This window comes from Grampus griseus (genome assembly GCF_964374135.1).
Source record: "Grampus griseus genome assembly, chromosome: 5".
Classification (NCBI taxonomy): domain Eukaryota; kingdom Metazoa; phylum Chordata; class Mammalia; order Artiodactyla; family Delphinidae; genus Grampus; species Grampus griseus.
Genome location: NC_138998.1, coordinates 1,189,029 through 1,204,145, shown reverse-complemented (window position 1 = coordinate 1,204,145; position 15,117 = coordinate 1,189,029). Strand labels below are relative to the sequence as shown.

Here is a 15,117-nt window from a genome sequence, read left to right as displayed (position 1 = left end):
CCTTACATTCCTGGAATAAACCCCACTTGATCATGGTGTATTATCCTTTTAATGTGCTGTTGAATTCTGTTTGCTAGTATTTTGTTGAGGATGTTTGCATCTATGTTGATCAGTGATATTGGCCTGTAGTTTTCCTTCTTTGTGACATCCTTGTCTGGTTTAGGTATCAAGGTGATGGTGGCCTCATAGAATGAGTTTGGGAGTGTTCCTCCCTCTGCTATATTTCGGAAGAGTTTGAGAAGGATAGGTGTTAGCTCTTCTCTAAATGTTTGATAGAATTCGCCTGTGAAGCCATCTGGTCCTGGGCTTTTGTTTGTTGGAAGATTTTTAACCACAGTTTCAATTTCAGTGCTTGTGATTGGTCTGTTCATATTTTCTATTTCTTCTTGATTCAGTCTTGGCAGGTTGTGCATTTCTAAGAATTTGTCCATTTCTTCCAGGTTGTCCATTTTATTGGCATAGAGTTGCTTGTAGTAATCTCTCATGATCTTTTGTATTTCTGCAGTGTCAGTTTTTACTTCTCCTTTTTCATTTCTAATTCTATTGATTTGAGTCTTCTCCCTTTTTTTCTTGATGTGTCTGGCTAATGGTTTATCTATTTTGTTTATCTTCTCAAAGAACCAGCTTTTAGTTTTATTGATCTTTGCTATCATTTCCTTCATTTCTTTTTCATTTATTTCTGATCTGATTTTTATGATTTCTTTCTTTCTGCTAACTTTGGGGTTTTTTTGTTCTTCTTTCTCTAATTGCTTTAGGTGCAAGGTTAGTTTGTTTATTCGAGATGTTTCCTGTTTCTTGAGGTAGGCTTGTATTGCTATAAACTTCCCTCTTAGAACTGCTTTTGCTGCATCCCATAGGTTTTGGGTCGTCGTGTCTCCATTGTCATTTGTTTCTAGGTATTTTTTTAGTTCCTCTTTGATTTCTTCAGCGATCACTTCGTTATTAAGTAGTGAATTGTTTAGCCTCGATGTGTTTGTATTTTTTACAGATCTTTTCCTGTTATTGATATCTAGTCTCATAGCATTGTGGTTGGAAAAGATCCTTGATACAATTTCAATTTTCTTAAATTTACCAAGGCTTGATTTGTGACCCAAGATATGATCTATCCTGGAGAATGTTCCATGAGCACTTGAGAAAAATGTGTATTCTGTTGTTTTTGGATGGAATGTCCTATAAATATCAATTAAGTCCATCTTGTTTAATGTATCGTTTAAAGCTTGTGTTTCCTTATTTATTTTCAGTTTTGATGATCTCTGTCCATTGGTGAAAGTGGGGTGTTAAAGTTCCCTACTATGATTGTGTTACTGTCGATTTCCCCTTTTATGGCTGTTAGTATTTGACTTATGTATTGAGGTGCTCCTATGTTGGGTGCATAAATATTTACAATTCTTGTATCTTCTTCTTGGATCGATCCCTTGATCATTATGTAGTGTCCTTCTTTGTCTCTTCTAATAGTCTTTATTTTAAAGTCTATTTTGTCTCATATGAGAACTGCTACTCCAGCTTTCTTTTGGTTTCCATTTGCATGGAATATCTTTCTCCATCCCCTTACTTTCAGTCTGTATGTGTCTCTAGGTCTGAAGTGGGTCTCTTGTAGACAGCATATATATGGGTCTTGTTTTTGTATCCATTCAGCCAATCTGTGTCTTTTGGTGGGAGCATTTAGTCCGTTTACATTTAACGTAATTATCAATATGTATTTTCCTATTCCCATTTTCTAAATTCTTTTGGGTTAATTATTGTAGGTCTTTTCCTTCTCTTGTGTTTCTTGCCTAGAGAAGTTCCTTTAGCATTTGTTGTAAAGCTGGTTTGGTGGTGCTGAACTCTCTCAGCCTTTGCTTGTCTGTAAAGGTTTTAATTTCTCCATCAAATCTGAATGAGATCCTTGCTGGGTAGAGTAATCTTGGTTGCAGGTTTTTCTCCTTCATCACTTTAAATATGTCCTGCCAGTCCCTTCTGGCTTGCAGTGTTTCTGCTGAGAGATCAGCTGTTAACCTTATGGGGATTCCCTTGTGTGTTATTTGTTGTTTTTCCCTTTCTAATTTTAATATGCTTTCTTTGTATTTAATTTTTGACAGTTTGATTAATATGTGTCTTGGCATATTTCTCCTTGGATTTATCCTGTATGGGACTCTCTGTGCTTCCTGGACTTGATTAACTATTTCCTTTCCCATATTAGGGAAGTTTTCAACTATAATCTCTTCAAATATTTTCTCAGTCCCTTTCTTTTTCTCTTCTTTTTCTGGGACCCCTATAATTCGAATGTTGGTGCATTTAATGTTGTCCCAGAGGTCTCTGAGACTGTCCTCAGTTCTTTTCATTCTTTTTTCTTTATTCTGCTCTGCATTAGTTATTTCCACTATTTTATCTTCCAGGTCACTTATCCGTTCCTCTGCCTCAGTTATTCTGCTACTCATCCCATCTAGAGTATTTTTCATTTCATTTATTGTGTTGTTCATCGTTGCTTGTTTCATCTTTAGTTCTTCTAGGTCCTTGTTAAATGTTTCTTGCATTTTGTCTATTCTGTTTCCAAGGTTTTGGATCAACCTTACTATCATTATTCTGAATTCTCTTTCAGGTAGACTGCCTATTTCCTCTTCATTTGTTAGGTCTGGTGCATTTTTATCTTGCTCCTTCGTCTGCTGTGTGTTTTTCTGTCTTCTCATTTTGCTTATCTTACTGTGTTTGGGGTCTCCTTTTTGCAGACTGCATGTTCGTAGTTCCCGCTGTTTTTGATGTCTGTCTCCAGTGGCTAAGGTTGGTTCAGTGGGTTGTGTAGGCTTCCTGGTGGAGGGCACTAGTGCCTGTGTTCTGGTGGATGAGGCTGGATCTTATCTCTCTGGTGGGCAGGTCCATGTTTGGTGGTGTGTTTTGGGATGTCTGTGGACTTACTATGATTTTAGGCAGCCTCTCTGTTAATGGGTGAGGTTGTGTTCCTGTTTTGCTAGTTGTTTGGCATAGGGTTTGCAGCACTGTAGCTTGCTGGTCGTTGAGTGAAGTTGGGTACTGGTGTTGAGATGGAGATCTCTGGGAGATTTTCGCCATTTGATATTACGTGGAGCTGGGAGGTCTCTTGTTGACCAGTGTCTTGAATTTGGCTCTCCCACCTCAGAGGCACAGCACTGACTCCTGGCTGCAGCACCAAGACCCTGTCATCCACACGGCTCAGAATAAAAGGGAGAAAAAGTAGAGAGAAAGAATTAGTAGAAGTAGGAAGGAAGGAAGGAAGGAAAGAAAAGAAGGAAAGAAAGAAAGGAGGGAGGGAGGGACGGTGGGAGGAAGGAAGGAAGGAAGAAAGAAAATAAAGTAAAATAAAGTAAAATATAATAAAGTTATTAAATTTAAACATATTAAGAAGAAGAAAAAAAGGACGGATAGAACCCTGGGACAAATGGTGGAAGCAAAGCTATACAGACAAAATGTCACACAGAAGCATACACATACACACTCACAAAAAGAGGAAAAGGGGAAAAAATCATAATCTTGCTCTCAACGTCCACCTCCTTAATTTGGGATGATTCGTTGTGTATACATGTATTCCACAGATGCAGGGTACATCTAGTTGATTGTGGAGCTTTAATCCGTTGCTTCTGAGGCTGCTGGGAGAGATTTCCCTCTTTCTTCTTTGTTCTCACAGCTCCCAGGGCTCAGCTTTGGATTTGGCCCCGCCTCTGCGTGTAGGTCGCTGGAGGGCGTCTGTTCTTCGCTCAGACGCTCAGACAGAACGGGGTTAAAGGAGCCACTGATTCGTGGGCTCTGGCTCAGTCAGGCCGGGGGGAGGGAGGGGCACGATGCGGGGCGAGCCTGCGGCGGCAGAGGCCAGCGTGACATTGCACCAGCCTGAGGCACGCCGTGCATTCTCCCGGGGAAATTGTCCATGGATCCCGGGACCCTGGCAGTGGCGGGCTGCACAGGCTCCCCGGAAGGGGGGTGTGGATAGTGACCTGTGCTCGCACACAGGCTTCTTGGTGGCGGCAGCAGCAGCCTTAGCGTCTCATGTCTGTCTCTGGGGTCCGCACTTTTAGCTGCGGCTCGCGCCCGTCTCTGGAGCTCCTTTAAGCGGCGTTCTTAATCCCCTCTCCTCGCGCACCAGGAAACAAAGAGGAAAGAAAAGTCTCTTGCCTCTTCGGCAGCTCCAGACCTTTTCCCGGACTCCCTCCCGGCTAGCCGTGGCACACTAACCCCTTCAGGCTGTGTTCACTCCGCCAACCCCAGTCCTCTCCCGGGGCTCTGACCGAAGCCTGAGCCTCAGCTCTCAGCCCCGCCCGCCCCGGTGGGTGAGCAGACAAGCCTCTTGAGCTGGTGATTGCCGGTCGGCACCGATCCTCTGTGCTGGAATCTCCCCGCTTTGCCCTCTGCACCCCTGTTGCTGTGCTCTCCTCCGCGGCTCCGAAGCTTTCCCCCTCCGCCACCCGCAGTCTCCACCCGTGAAGGGGCTTCCTAGTGTGTGGAAACCTTTCCTCCTTCACAGCTCCCTCCCACTGGTGCAGGTACCATCCCTATTCTTTTGTCTCTGTTTATTCATTTTTCTTTTGCCCTACCCAGGTACGTAGGGGGTTTCTTGCCTTTTGGGAGGTCTGAGGTCTTCTGCCAGCGTTCAGTAGGTGTTCTGTAGGAGCTGTTCCACATGTAGATGTATTTCTGGTATATCTGTGGGGAGGAAGGTGATCTCCGCGTCCTACTCTTCCGCCATCTTCCCCTTGTCTCCAGTGTTGACTTTTGTCAAAAGCTTTTTCTGCATCTGTTAAGATGATCATATGGTTTTTATTCTTCAGTTTGTTAATATGGTGTATCACACTGATTGATTTGTGGATATTGAAGAATCCTTGCATCCTTGGGATAAATCCCACTTGATCATGGTGTATGGTTTGCTAGTATTTTGTTGAGGTTTTTTGCATCCATGTTTATCAGTGATGCTGGCCTGTAATTTTCTTCTTTTGGTGGTATCTTTGTCTGGTTTTGGTATCAGGTTGATGGTGGCCTCATAGAATGAGTTGGAGAGTGTTCCTTCCTCTGCAGTTTTTTGGAACAGTTTCAGAAGGGTAGGTGTTAACTCTGCTCTGAATGTTTGGTGGAATTCACTGTGCAGCCATCTGATCCTGGACTTTTGTTTGTTGGGAGTTTTTTAATCACAGTTTCAATTTCAGTACTTTTGATTGGTCTGTTCATATTTTCTATTTCTTCCTGGTTCAGTCTTGGGAGATTGAACCTTTCTAAGAATTTGCCCATTTCTTCCAGGTTGCCCACTTTATTGGCATACAGTTGGTTTGCAGTAGTCTCTTATGATCCTTTGTATTTTTGTGGTGTCCGTTGTAACTTCTCCTTTTTAATTTCTAATTTTATTGATTTGAACCCTCTCCCTTTTTGATGAGACTGGCTATAGGTTTATCAATTTTGTTTATCTTTTCCGGTAACCAGCTTTTAGCTTCACTGATCTTTTCTGTTATTTTCTTCATCTCTATTTCATTTATTTCTGCTCTGATCTTTATGATTTCTTTTCGTCTGCTAACTTTGGGTTTTGTTTGTTCTTTATTTGCTCTAATTGCTTTAGGTGTAGGGTTAAGTTTTCATTTGAAGTTTTTCTTATTTCCTGAGGTAAGATTGTATTGCTATAAAATTCCCTCTTAGAACTGCTTTTGTTGCATCCCATAGGTTTTGGATTGTTGTGCTTTTGTTTTCATTTGTCTCTAGATATTTTTGATTTTCTCTTTCATTTCTTCAGTGATCCATTGGTTGTTTAATAGCATATTGTTTAGTCTCCATGTGTTTGTGTTTTTTACAGTTCTTTTTCTTGGAGTCGATTTCTAATCTCATAGCATTGTGCTCGGAAAAGATGCTTTATACAATTTCAGTTATCTTAAATTCACCGAGGCTTGCTTTGTGGCCAAGCATGTGGTCAGTCCTGGAGAATGTTCCATGTGCACATGAGAAAAATGTGTATTCTGATTCTTTTGGATGGAATGCTCTCTAAATATCAATTAAGTCCATCTGGTCTAATGTGTCATTTAAGGCCTGTGTTTCCTTATTGCTTTTCTATCTAGATGATCTGTCCATTGCTGAAACTGGGGTGTTAAGGTCTCCCATTATTATTGTGTTACTGTCAATTTCTCCTTTTATGGCTGTTAGCCTGTTAGCCTTATATATTGAGGTGCTCTTATGTTTGATGCATATATATTTACAATTGTTATATCGTCTTCTTGGATTGTTCCCTTGATCATTACGTAGTGTCCTTTTTTGTCTCTTGTAACATTCTTTTTTTTTTTTTTTTTTTTTTTTGGGGGGTAGGAGTTTATTAATTAATTAATTTATTTTTGCTGTGTTGGGTCTTTGTTTCTGTGTGAGGGCTTTCTCTAGTTGTGGCAAGCGGGGGCCACTCTTCATCGCGGTGCGCGGGCCTCTCACTATTGCGGCCTCTCTTGTTGCGGAGCACAGGCTCCAGATGCGCAGGCTCAGTAGTTGTGGCTCACGGGCCTCTTTGCTCCACGGCATGTGGGATCCTCCCAGACCAGGGCTCGAACCCGTGTCCCCTGCATTAGCAGGCAGATTCTCAACCACTGTGCCACCAGGGAAGCCCGTAACATTCTTTTTTTATATAAATTTATTTATTTTATTTATTTTTGGCTGCGTTGGGTCTTCGTTGTTGCACGCAGGCTTTCTCTAGTTGTGGCGATTGGGGGCTACTCTTCGTTGTGGTGTGCAGGCTTCTCATTGCAGTGGCTTTGTCTTGTTGCAGAGCACAGGCTCTAGGTGCACGGGCTTCAGTAGTTGCAGCAGGTGAGTTAGTAGTTGTGGCTTGCGGGCTCTAGAGTGCAGGCTCAGTTGTGGCGCACGGGCTTAGTTGCTCCATGGCACGTGGGATCTTCCCAGACCAGGGCTCGAACCCATGTCCCCTGCATCGCCAGGCGGACTCTTAACCACTGTGCCACCAGGGAAGTCCCTCTTGTAATAGTCTTTTTTTTTTTATTTTTATTTTTTATTTTATTTTATTTTTTTGTGGTACGCGTGCCTCTCACTGCTGTGGCCTCTCCCGTTGCGGAGCACAGGCCCCGGACGTGCAGGCCCAGCAGCCACGGCCCACGGGCCCAGCCGCTCCGCGGCATGTGGGATCTTCCCGGACTCGGGCACGAACCCATGTCCCCTGCATCGGCAGGCGGACTCTCAACCACTGCGCCACCGGGGAAGCCCGTAAAGTATTCTTGATTGTAGGTTTTTCCCTTTCATCACTTTAAATATATCGTGCCCCCCCCGCCCCCCTTGTGGCCTGCACAGTTTCTGCTGCAAAGTCAGGTGATAACCTTATGGGGATTCCCTTGTATGTTATTTGTTGTTTTTCCCTTGTTGCTTTTAATATTTTCTCTTTGTCTTTAATTTTTGTCAGTTTGATTACTATGTGTCTCGGTGTGTTCCTCCTTGGGTTTATCCTGCCTGGGACTCTCTGTGCTTCCTGGACTTGAGTGAGTGTTTCCTTTCTCATGTTAGGGAAGTTTTCAGGTATTACCTCTTCAAATATTTTTTCAGGCCCTTCTCTCTTTCTTCTCCTTCTGAGACCCCTATAATGTGAATGTTGGCACATTTAAAGTTGTCCCAGAGGTCACTTAGACTGTCCTCATTTCTTTGCATTCTTTTTTCTGTTCCATGGCAGTGATTTCCACCATTCTGTCTTCCAGGTCACTTATTCATTCTTCTGCTTCAGTTATTCTGGTATTGGTTCATCTTAGTGTATTTTTCATTTCAGTATTGTACTGTTCATCTTTGTTTGTTTTTTAAATTTTCTGGTTCTTTGTAAACATTTCTTGTATCTCACCAGTCTGTGTCTCCATTTTTTTTCTGAGATCTTGGATCATCTTTTCCGTCATTACTCTGAATTCTTTTTCAGGAAGATTGGCTAGCTCTACCTCACTTACTTGTTCTTCTGGGGGTTTATCTTGTTCCCTCGTCTGGTGCATATTCCTCTGCCGTCTCATTTTGTCTAACTTGCTGTGTTTGTGGTCTCTGTTTCTCAGGCTGCAGGAGTGTAATTCTTCTTGGTTGTGGTGTCTGCCCCCTGGTGGGTAAGGTTGGTCCAGGGGCTTGTGCAGGCTTCCTGGTGGGAGGGACTGGTGCCTGCACTCTGGTGGGTGGGGCTGGGTCTCGTCCCTCAGGTGGGCAGGGGCATGTCTAGAGGCAGTGTGTGGGCTCAGGGTGACTTTAGGCAGCCTGTCTGCTGATGGGTGGGGCCGTGTTCCTGTTTTGCTTGTTGTTTGGCCTGAGGCGTCCCAGCACTGAAGCCTGCAGGCTGTTGGGTGGGGCCAGGTCTCTGCCAAAATGGCGGCCTCCAGGAGCGCTCACACTGATGAATATTCCCAGTACCTCTGTCACCAGTGTCCTTTTCCCCACAGTGAGCCGCACCCAACCCCCGCCTCCCCGAGACACCCTCCAAAACCTGCAGGTAGGTCTGGCCCAGGCTGATACGATGTCACTGCTTTGCCCTGGGTCCCAGCGCACGTGAAGCCTTGTGTGCGCCCTCCAAGAGCAGATTCTGTTTCCTCCAGTCCTGTGGAGCTCCTGCGCTCAAGCCCTGCTGGCCTTCAAAGCCAAAGGCTCTGGGGGCTCCTCCTCCTGATGCGAGACCCCCAGGCTGGGGAGCCTGACATGGGGCTCAGAAGTCTCACTCCTGTGGGAGAACCTCTGCGAAATAATTATTTTCCAGTCTGTGTGTCGCCCCCCCCCCGCAGTCTCGTTGTGGTGGCTTCTGTCTCTGGGTGTAGAATACCTTTTTTTGGTAGTTTCCAGTCTGTTTGGTCAATGGGTTTGTAACTGGTTGTTCAGCAGTTAGTTGTGATTTTGGAGTTTTCGTGAGAGGAGATGAGCTCAGGTCCTTCTACTCCACCATCTTGTCTCCAGTCAACTCCTAAATAACTGCTCAGGCATGGGGGGCAGGCGGGGAGCCGCAGGGCCAAGCCAGTGGCCAGGAACCCAGGCTCTAGCAGTGTATTTATTATTAAATTTAAGTCAGCATACTTCGCGTAACATTTAGGCAGTGGCTCCCTGAGCGGTGATCTCAGAAGCTGCACAGCGAGGAGACTTGTGCTCCCAGCACAGGGGTTTTCTTCTCAGGAATGGCAGGCTGCTGGCACGTCCCCTGGGGAGACAGTTTGTTCCCATGTGGTCACCATTGCAGGTTCACGTACTGCCAGGGAGGACGACCAGGCACAGCTCTGTGTATGTGTTGTCATTATGGCACATCAACATTCCCACAAGCACTGGAGGACAAACAGTCAAATCAGGTCAGGACCTGCCCCCAAATTGCCAGACACAGTTAGTAAAGAGAACAAGATCGGTGAGCGACTGGAGTTTTCTCCTTTGCTGAAAAATTTAGAAATCTCTGGATTTTGTAAGCCCGGTTCAGGGAATTTCCTTAATAACTGGATAAGTATTAATTCATCACCTGCTGTGTGGACCACCCTGCCTTAGGTGCCAAGGAAACAGCAAGGGGCAGGACAGATAAAGAGCAGTGTCCTACTAGAAGCTCATCTCCTGGGGGAAGGTAAAGCAGGGCAAGGGGTCGGTTGTGCAATATCACACAGCAATGAAAAAGGTGCCTGCCCCACCAGCCAGCACGGGGAATCTCCCAGCCGCCACGTGGAGGGAACAGAAGCCAGACTAGACTGTGATTCCATTCACCCAAAGTTCAAATTCAGGCGGAACTAATTGATAGGAACAGAAGTCAAGATAATGGAGCCTCTTGGGGAGGAGGGTTCATCAGGAAAGGCCAGGGTGCCTGTGGACGCCAGAACCATGGGTGCCGTGATCTGGTGGTGCTCACGCAGGCGCCCACGTGGGGCACGCATCCAGCTGTGTGTGCATCAGGCTGTGCACATGACCCACAGCAAGTGTGTTGTGTTAGTGACCTGTTGCCGTGTGTCAGGCTGCCCCAAACTGAGCCACTTAAAACAGTAGGTGTTACACAGCCCCTGCTGGCCGCGAGCCGGGTGGGTCTGCCAGGGGCTTTCTGAGGCTGCCGTGGCAACGTTGCGGGCCGCCTCATCTGAAGGCCTGACTGGGGCTAGATGGGCCGCTTCTGGGCGGGCTCAGCACACCTGCCCAGCAGGCTGGTGCCACTGGTGACCGGAGGGCCAGGCTCCTGGCCACATGGACCTCCCTGGGGGCTACGTGCACGTCCCGGTGACACATCCGCCAGCCTCCCCAGGACAGGAGATTGGGGAGAACAGGCACAGGAGGCCATGCCTCCCGTGGCCTTGTGACATGCCCTCACTGCTCTGCATCCTGCCTGCAGGTCAAGTGCTGGTCTAGCCCCCTCTCCAGGGGAGGGGACTGAAGCTCTGCTCCGCAGAGGGAGTAGGAGCAGAGAATGTTTTAAAACCACCACGCGTGTTGTGCCTCAATTTTTATACCAGTGTATTTCCTACTTCGAAAAAAATGGGGTGGAGTGATTGATACAAAGTAATGGTTTTTAGGACACGTGCTCCCTGCTCCCTGATGAGGTGACATTGAGCTGAGCGAGCCCTGAATATAAGAGCCCCCTGCGTGCAGGCCGGCGGAGAAGCGCGAAAGGCGAGGGAGCAGCCCGCGCACAGGCTTTGGTGCGGGCGGGGGCGGTGCCGCGGGGAGAAGGGGCGGTGCAGGGCCTGGAGAGGACCGCACGCCCGGGGGACGGCTGTGACGCCCAGGCGCCCTGATGACCATGCTGAGCAGTGGGTCCGGCTGCAGAGGCGGAAGGACAGAAGCGGACGGGGCCGCTGCGCCCCACGCCCCATGCTCCGCGGCCCTGGCAGGCAGTGGGCGACCCTCGGCGTCCCTGGGGGCTGGGGAGAGGCGTCGTGCCCTGAGGAGGGTTAGCCTTGCCCATCGGCGGACTCTGTGTGTCCGCCACGCCCCTCCTTTGGAGGGTCGACCTGGCTGGGCCTGTTTTTACGCATCTCGTGGGGCCCGCGTGCTCCATCTCCCAGACCAAAGCCCCTCCTTTCAAACGAAGGGCGGTTTTTTCTGGAGCAGCGCTTGGCAGCGCTTGGCGGCGGCTGCTGGCGTTTGCCTTCAGCGTGACAAGCCGGAGCTCCGAGGTTTGTCCCCGGGGCGGCCTGGCCCAGCCCCAGGCCCTCGCCGCTGGACGCCCGTTTATGCCTGGTTTTGGCTTTGAACTTTGTAGGGCGAGGGGCAACAGGACGGGGTTTCACTGCTTCATCAGAGTCCACGTACTTTGCAGCTTGTGAGGAAAGCCCTGCCACGTGGAATGGCGCCATGTGCGCTGCCGTCCGGGCTCGGGTTTCGGGGGAGCCGCGGGCGGCCCCTCCACCCCGGCGGGCGCAGCGCCCGTGCACGAAACTGCAGAGGCTTGCTGCCTGTTCGATCCAACCTGGAAGCGTGTGTAGCGGCTCCCAGCCCCCCAACCCCGAGCACGCGGTGACTCCTGCCAAGGCCATGCTGCTGGTGCCTCTCCAGACGCTGAGGGGCCTTGGGCCGGGGGTTGGGAGTCTCATGCCAGCACCGTCACGCGTGTGGTCACATGTGTGCTCTTGGGCCTCCGAGGGAGCGAAGGCTTGTGCCCGACGACGTCTGGGTCCCTCTGCTGCTCTGACAGTGGCGTGGCTTCAGGCCCTGTCGGCCACCAAGGTGAAGGGCCACGGGCCGGCCAGAGGGACCCAGAGGGAATGGCTGAGCCCGGGGGAGGGGGCGGCGTCCCTGGACAAGTGTCCGAGAGGTGCAGCTGGTCCCCTCTAGGGAAGGAGTCTCTGTGGTGCTTTGATAACCACGCACATTCACGCCTGGGCTGCCACGGGCCACGCGCCAGGCACGCAAAGCCTGAGCGCAGCTCCTGGTTCCGCCCAAGCCCCTACCGCGGAACGCGAAGGCTGTGCGACGTTCTCTCTCCAGGCCACTGGGCACGCGCCGCTGCGAGCCAGGTAGGTCCTGTGAAGAGCCGCCCAGGCTGGGAGCTGCAGAAGGCCCTCGGCAGGGCCAGGGGTCACCTCCCCGACAGGGGCACTCGGGCTTGGGTGGTGGCCTGAGGAGCCCCGAGGCTGGCTGCCGGGAGCAGAGGTGGAGAGCACAGGCCCGAAGCAAGCCATGCCTCCTGGGACTCACGTGACCCAGGACAAGCTGCTGGGGTCTGTGCCCTGCCCGTAGCATGGGGTGACAGTAGCGTCTGCCTCGTGGGTTGATACAGAAGTTAAGTCGCGGTTAGAAGCACCAGGCACGGGCCCCGTGTGGTCGGCGATCCACCCTGCATCAGCTGTTGCTGCACTAGGTGGGGCGTGCTCATGGCCATCTGCTGCTCTCAGACGTCTTCTGACCAGGAAGGCGCAGCAGCAGACCTCATCAGCAGGGCCGCCACGGCCCCCCACGGGGCGTCCACGCTGGAGTCCTGCCTGTCTGCGTCTTCCTAGGGATTGGGGGGACACAGCCACGGTGCGGGGGCATCTGGCCCTTCCCTGCAGCGGCCCGGCCCCTCCCTGGTTGCTGTGGTCCAGTGGCTGTGAGGCTCCTGCACCCACACTGCCCATCAGATTGGAAGAGCTTCCCCACCGGAAGCGTCCTTGCCCCAAACCCCCGGCACTTCCCTGAGACGATGCAAGATTCCGCAGAAATTCTTCTTTCGGGAGCCGTGGTGGGGTCGCAGAGAGCGGGCAGGGCTTTCTCAGGGGGCCAGCCGACCCTCTGCCATGCCATGGGACAGGAAGGGCCCCGGACCCGCTGGTGGCAGTGTCCTCTAGGCTGCCGGTCGTGGGGACCACACCCAATCACATGAGCATCTGGGAGAAATTCTCAGCTCCCCCAGCCTGCTGGGTCCAGGCGGAGTGAACTTGTCCAGCAGCTCTGAGGCCTCCTCTGAGGGAGAGTCCAGTGTGGAGGCCCGGTTGGTGCAGCGCCGCGGCTCTGGGCGGATCAGCGCCGCGGGTGCGCAGAGCCCTGACGGGCACTGGGGGTTGAGTGGGCGGTGCAGTGACCGCGGGCCGCAGGGTTACAGACCGAAGGCGTGTCGGGCGGGGCTGGCAGATGTGGCAGGAGGCCCAGGCCGCTTTTCCAGAGAAACCCACCAGACGTCTGGGCTGAGCTGACGGCCACCTCCTGTCCGTGGGCCTGCCCGTGGCTTCCTGCCGGGTGTGCCCGAGCTCCGCCTCTGCCGGCGCCCTGGCAACCTTGCTTGCTCTGCTTCTGCTCTGTGGGTCATGGTCGTCTGGGGCTGCGTGATCAGGGCATCCTAGCGGGAGTCCCACTTGGAATGCATCAGTCAGCCACTCAGCTGTGTGGCGCTGGGCACCCGGCTTAGCCTTCCTGAGCCTCCGGCCCCTCGTCTATAAAATAAGAAACACACTCAGCTCACCGAGTTCTTCACAAGGTTGAATGGAGAGCACGTGTAACTCTTGATATACACCAGGCATTTAATAAGTGGTAAATAGTGGCCTTCTTTTTTGGTAGACTGTAAGCTCTTTAAAAAAAAAAAAAATCTTCCTCTTTTTATAAGCACCTGGCACAGTGCCTGGGACATAAGTAGGTACTCAGTAAATGTTTATTTGAGTCAGATGAATTACTTTTAGCATAAACAGATATTTCTCAAATTCTGTGTCCTATTTATTATCCCCTAAAGAACTGTAACCATGTTTTGACTTCTGTGGTCTTTTGAGGGAAGAGCTGGAACAGACGTTCACCCCGAAGCGGGGGTGGGCAGAGACTCACGTGCTGCCAGAGCTCCTCGGAAATCTTCCCGTGATTTCCTGCCCTGATCTGATGGAGGCCGCCGGGCCAGGCTTGCTTTGATGATGCAAATGTGGTTGTTTTCTTCCAGATTCTGAGAATCTGCACCAGGTATACCCCAGAGCAAGACACCATGACGTTTTCGGACGGCCTGACCCTGAATCGAACCCAGATGCACAACGCCGGGTTTGGCCCCCTGACCGACCTCGTGTTCACCTTTGCCGGCCAGCTTCTGCCTCTGGAGATGGACGACACGGAGACAGGCCTTCTCAGCGCCATCTGCTTGATCTGTGGAGGTACCACCACCTAGAAAACCCTCGTGGAGGGTCCGTGAAGAGCAACTCACACTTGTAATTGATGGGAAATTCCTCATCTCCACTTTGGATTTATTTTGCATGGAAAAGGACATGTGGATAAAGCCGGCCATGCATGCTTAGAGTTCGTTGCATTTTTCAATATTTTTGTTAGTTAAATAAAGGCATTTGGGGTTTTTCTGCTCTGAAATCCCAAAATGCTATTTCTCCAGTTACCACAGGTGCTTTTTTAAAGGTAGGATTAGACTGTTGTAACGTAAGTTGCCCCGGGATATTTTTAGGAGAGCCAAGGAACTTGCATGTGCTGTTTGCTCTTCAGGGGCTGAGATCACAAGTCATTGTGTTGGCCCCCTACCATCCTTGGGAGGTCTCGGGTGAAATATGGTTCTTCTTTGTAGTGACCCCTCCTGGCTCACGGGAGGCCGAATCACGTGTGGTTAACGAGTTAACTGGCATCAAGTAGGGGGCTGATTGACTTTGCCTTTTTAACCATCCTGCTCAAGGTTTCCTTTAATTCAGTTCAGTAGTGACACCTCCTGGTCACGAGAAGTAATGCTCTGCCGGGGACAAAAGCAACCAGCCTTCAAAATGTGGACATTTTCAAGTATCACTGCTTAAGGCAGTTGCACACATCTTCAGATTTGCTTATGTGATTGAATCATCAAATTAATACGGTTACGATATAGTGGAACCAAGGAGGGAGGGGAACTGGGCAGAAACTCTAGCCTGCAAATGCGTAACTCTTTCTGTCCTGATACTGATTGTTTAATACCTTACTCCTGGAATCTAGACCGTCAGGACCTTGAGGAACCAACAAAAGTAGATAAGCTACAAGAACCATTGCTGGAAGCACTAAAAATTTATATCAGAAAGAGACGACCCAGCAAGCCTCACATGTTTCCAAAGATCCTCATGAAAATCACAGATCTCCGCAGCATCAGTGCTAAAGGTATGTCCGCCACGCTGCACTCACTCACCCACCAGGTGGACTTGCGGTCCTGACCACAGTGTATTGCTTTTTAAAACCCTGTGTTTTAATTGCGGGTGTTTGATAGTAGCTGCCTTTTCGCTATTATTATTCTGGAATTCATTTCTCATTGGAATCAAAAGG

The 15,117-nt window shown here is 49.7% G+C and overlaps 1 protein-coding gene across 3 annotated transcripts in view; it reads left to right on the top strand.

Annotated features, from left to right (window-relative positions):
• RARB (retinoic acid receptor beta) overlaps positions 1 to 15,117 on the top strand; it is a 193,106-nt gene that overhangs the window by 175,079 nt on the left and 2,910 nt on the right. For all 3 annotated transcript variants that reach the window (XM_082655388.1, XM_082655386.1, XM_082655387.1), the window contains exons 6-7: positions 13,784 to 13,988; positions 14,797 to 14,955. In XM_082655388.1, coding sequence (XP_082511514.1) covers positions 13,784 to 13,988; positions 14,797 to 14,955 — 364 coding nt within the window. The remainder of the gene's footprint in view (positions 1 to 13,783; positions 13,989 to 14,796; positions 14,956 to 15,117) is intronic.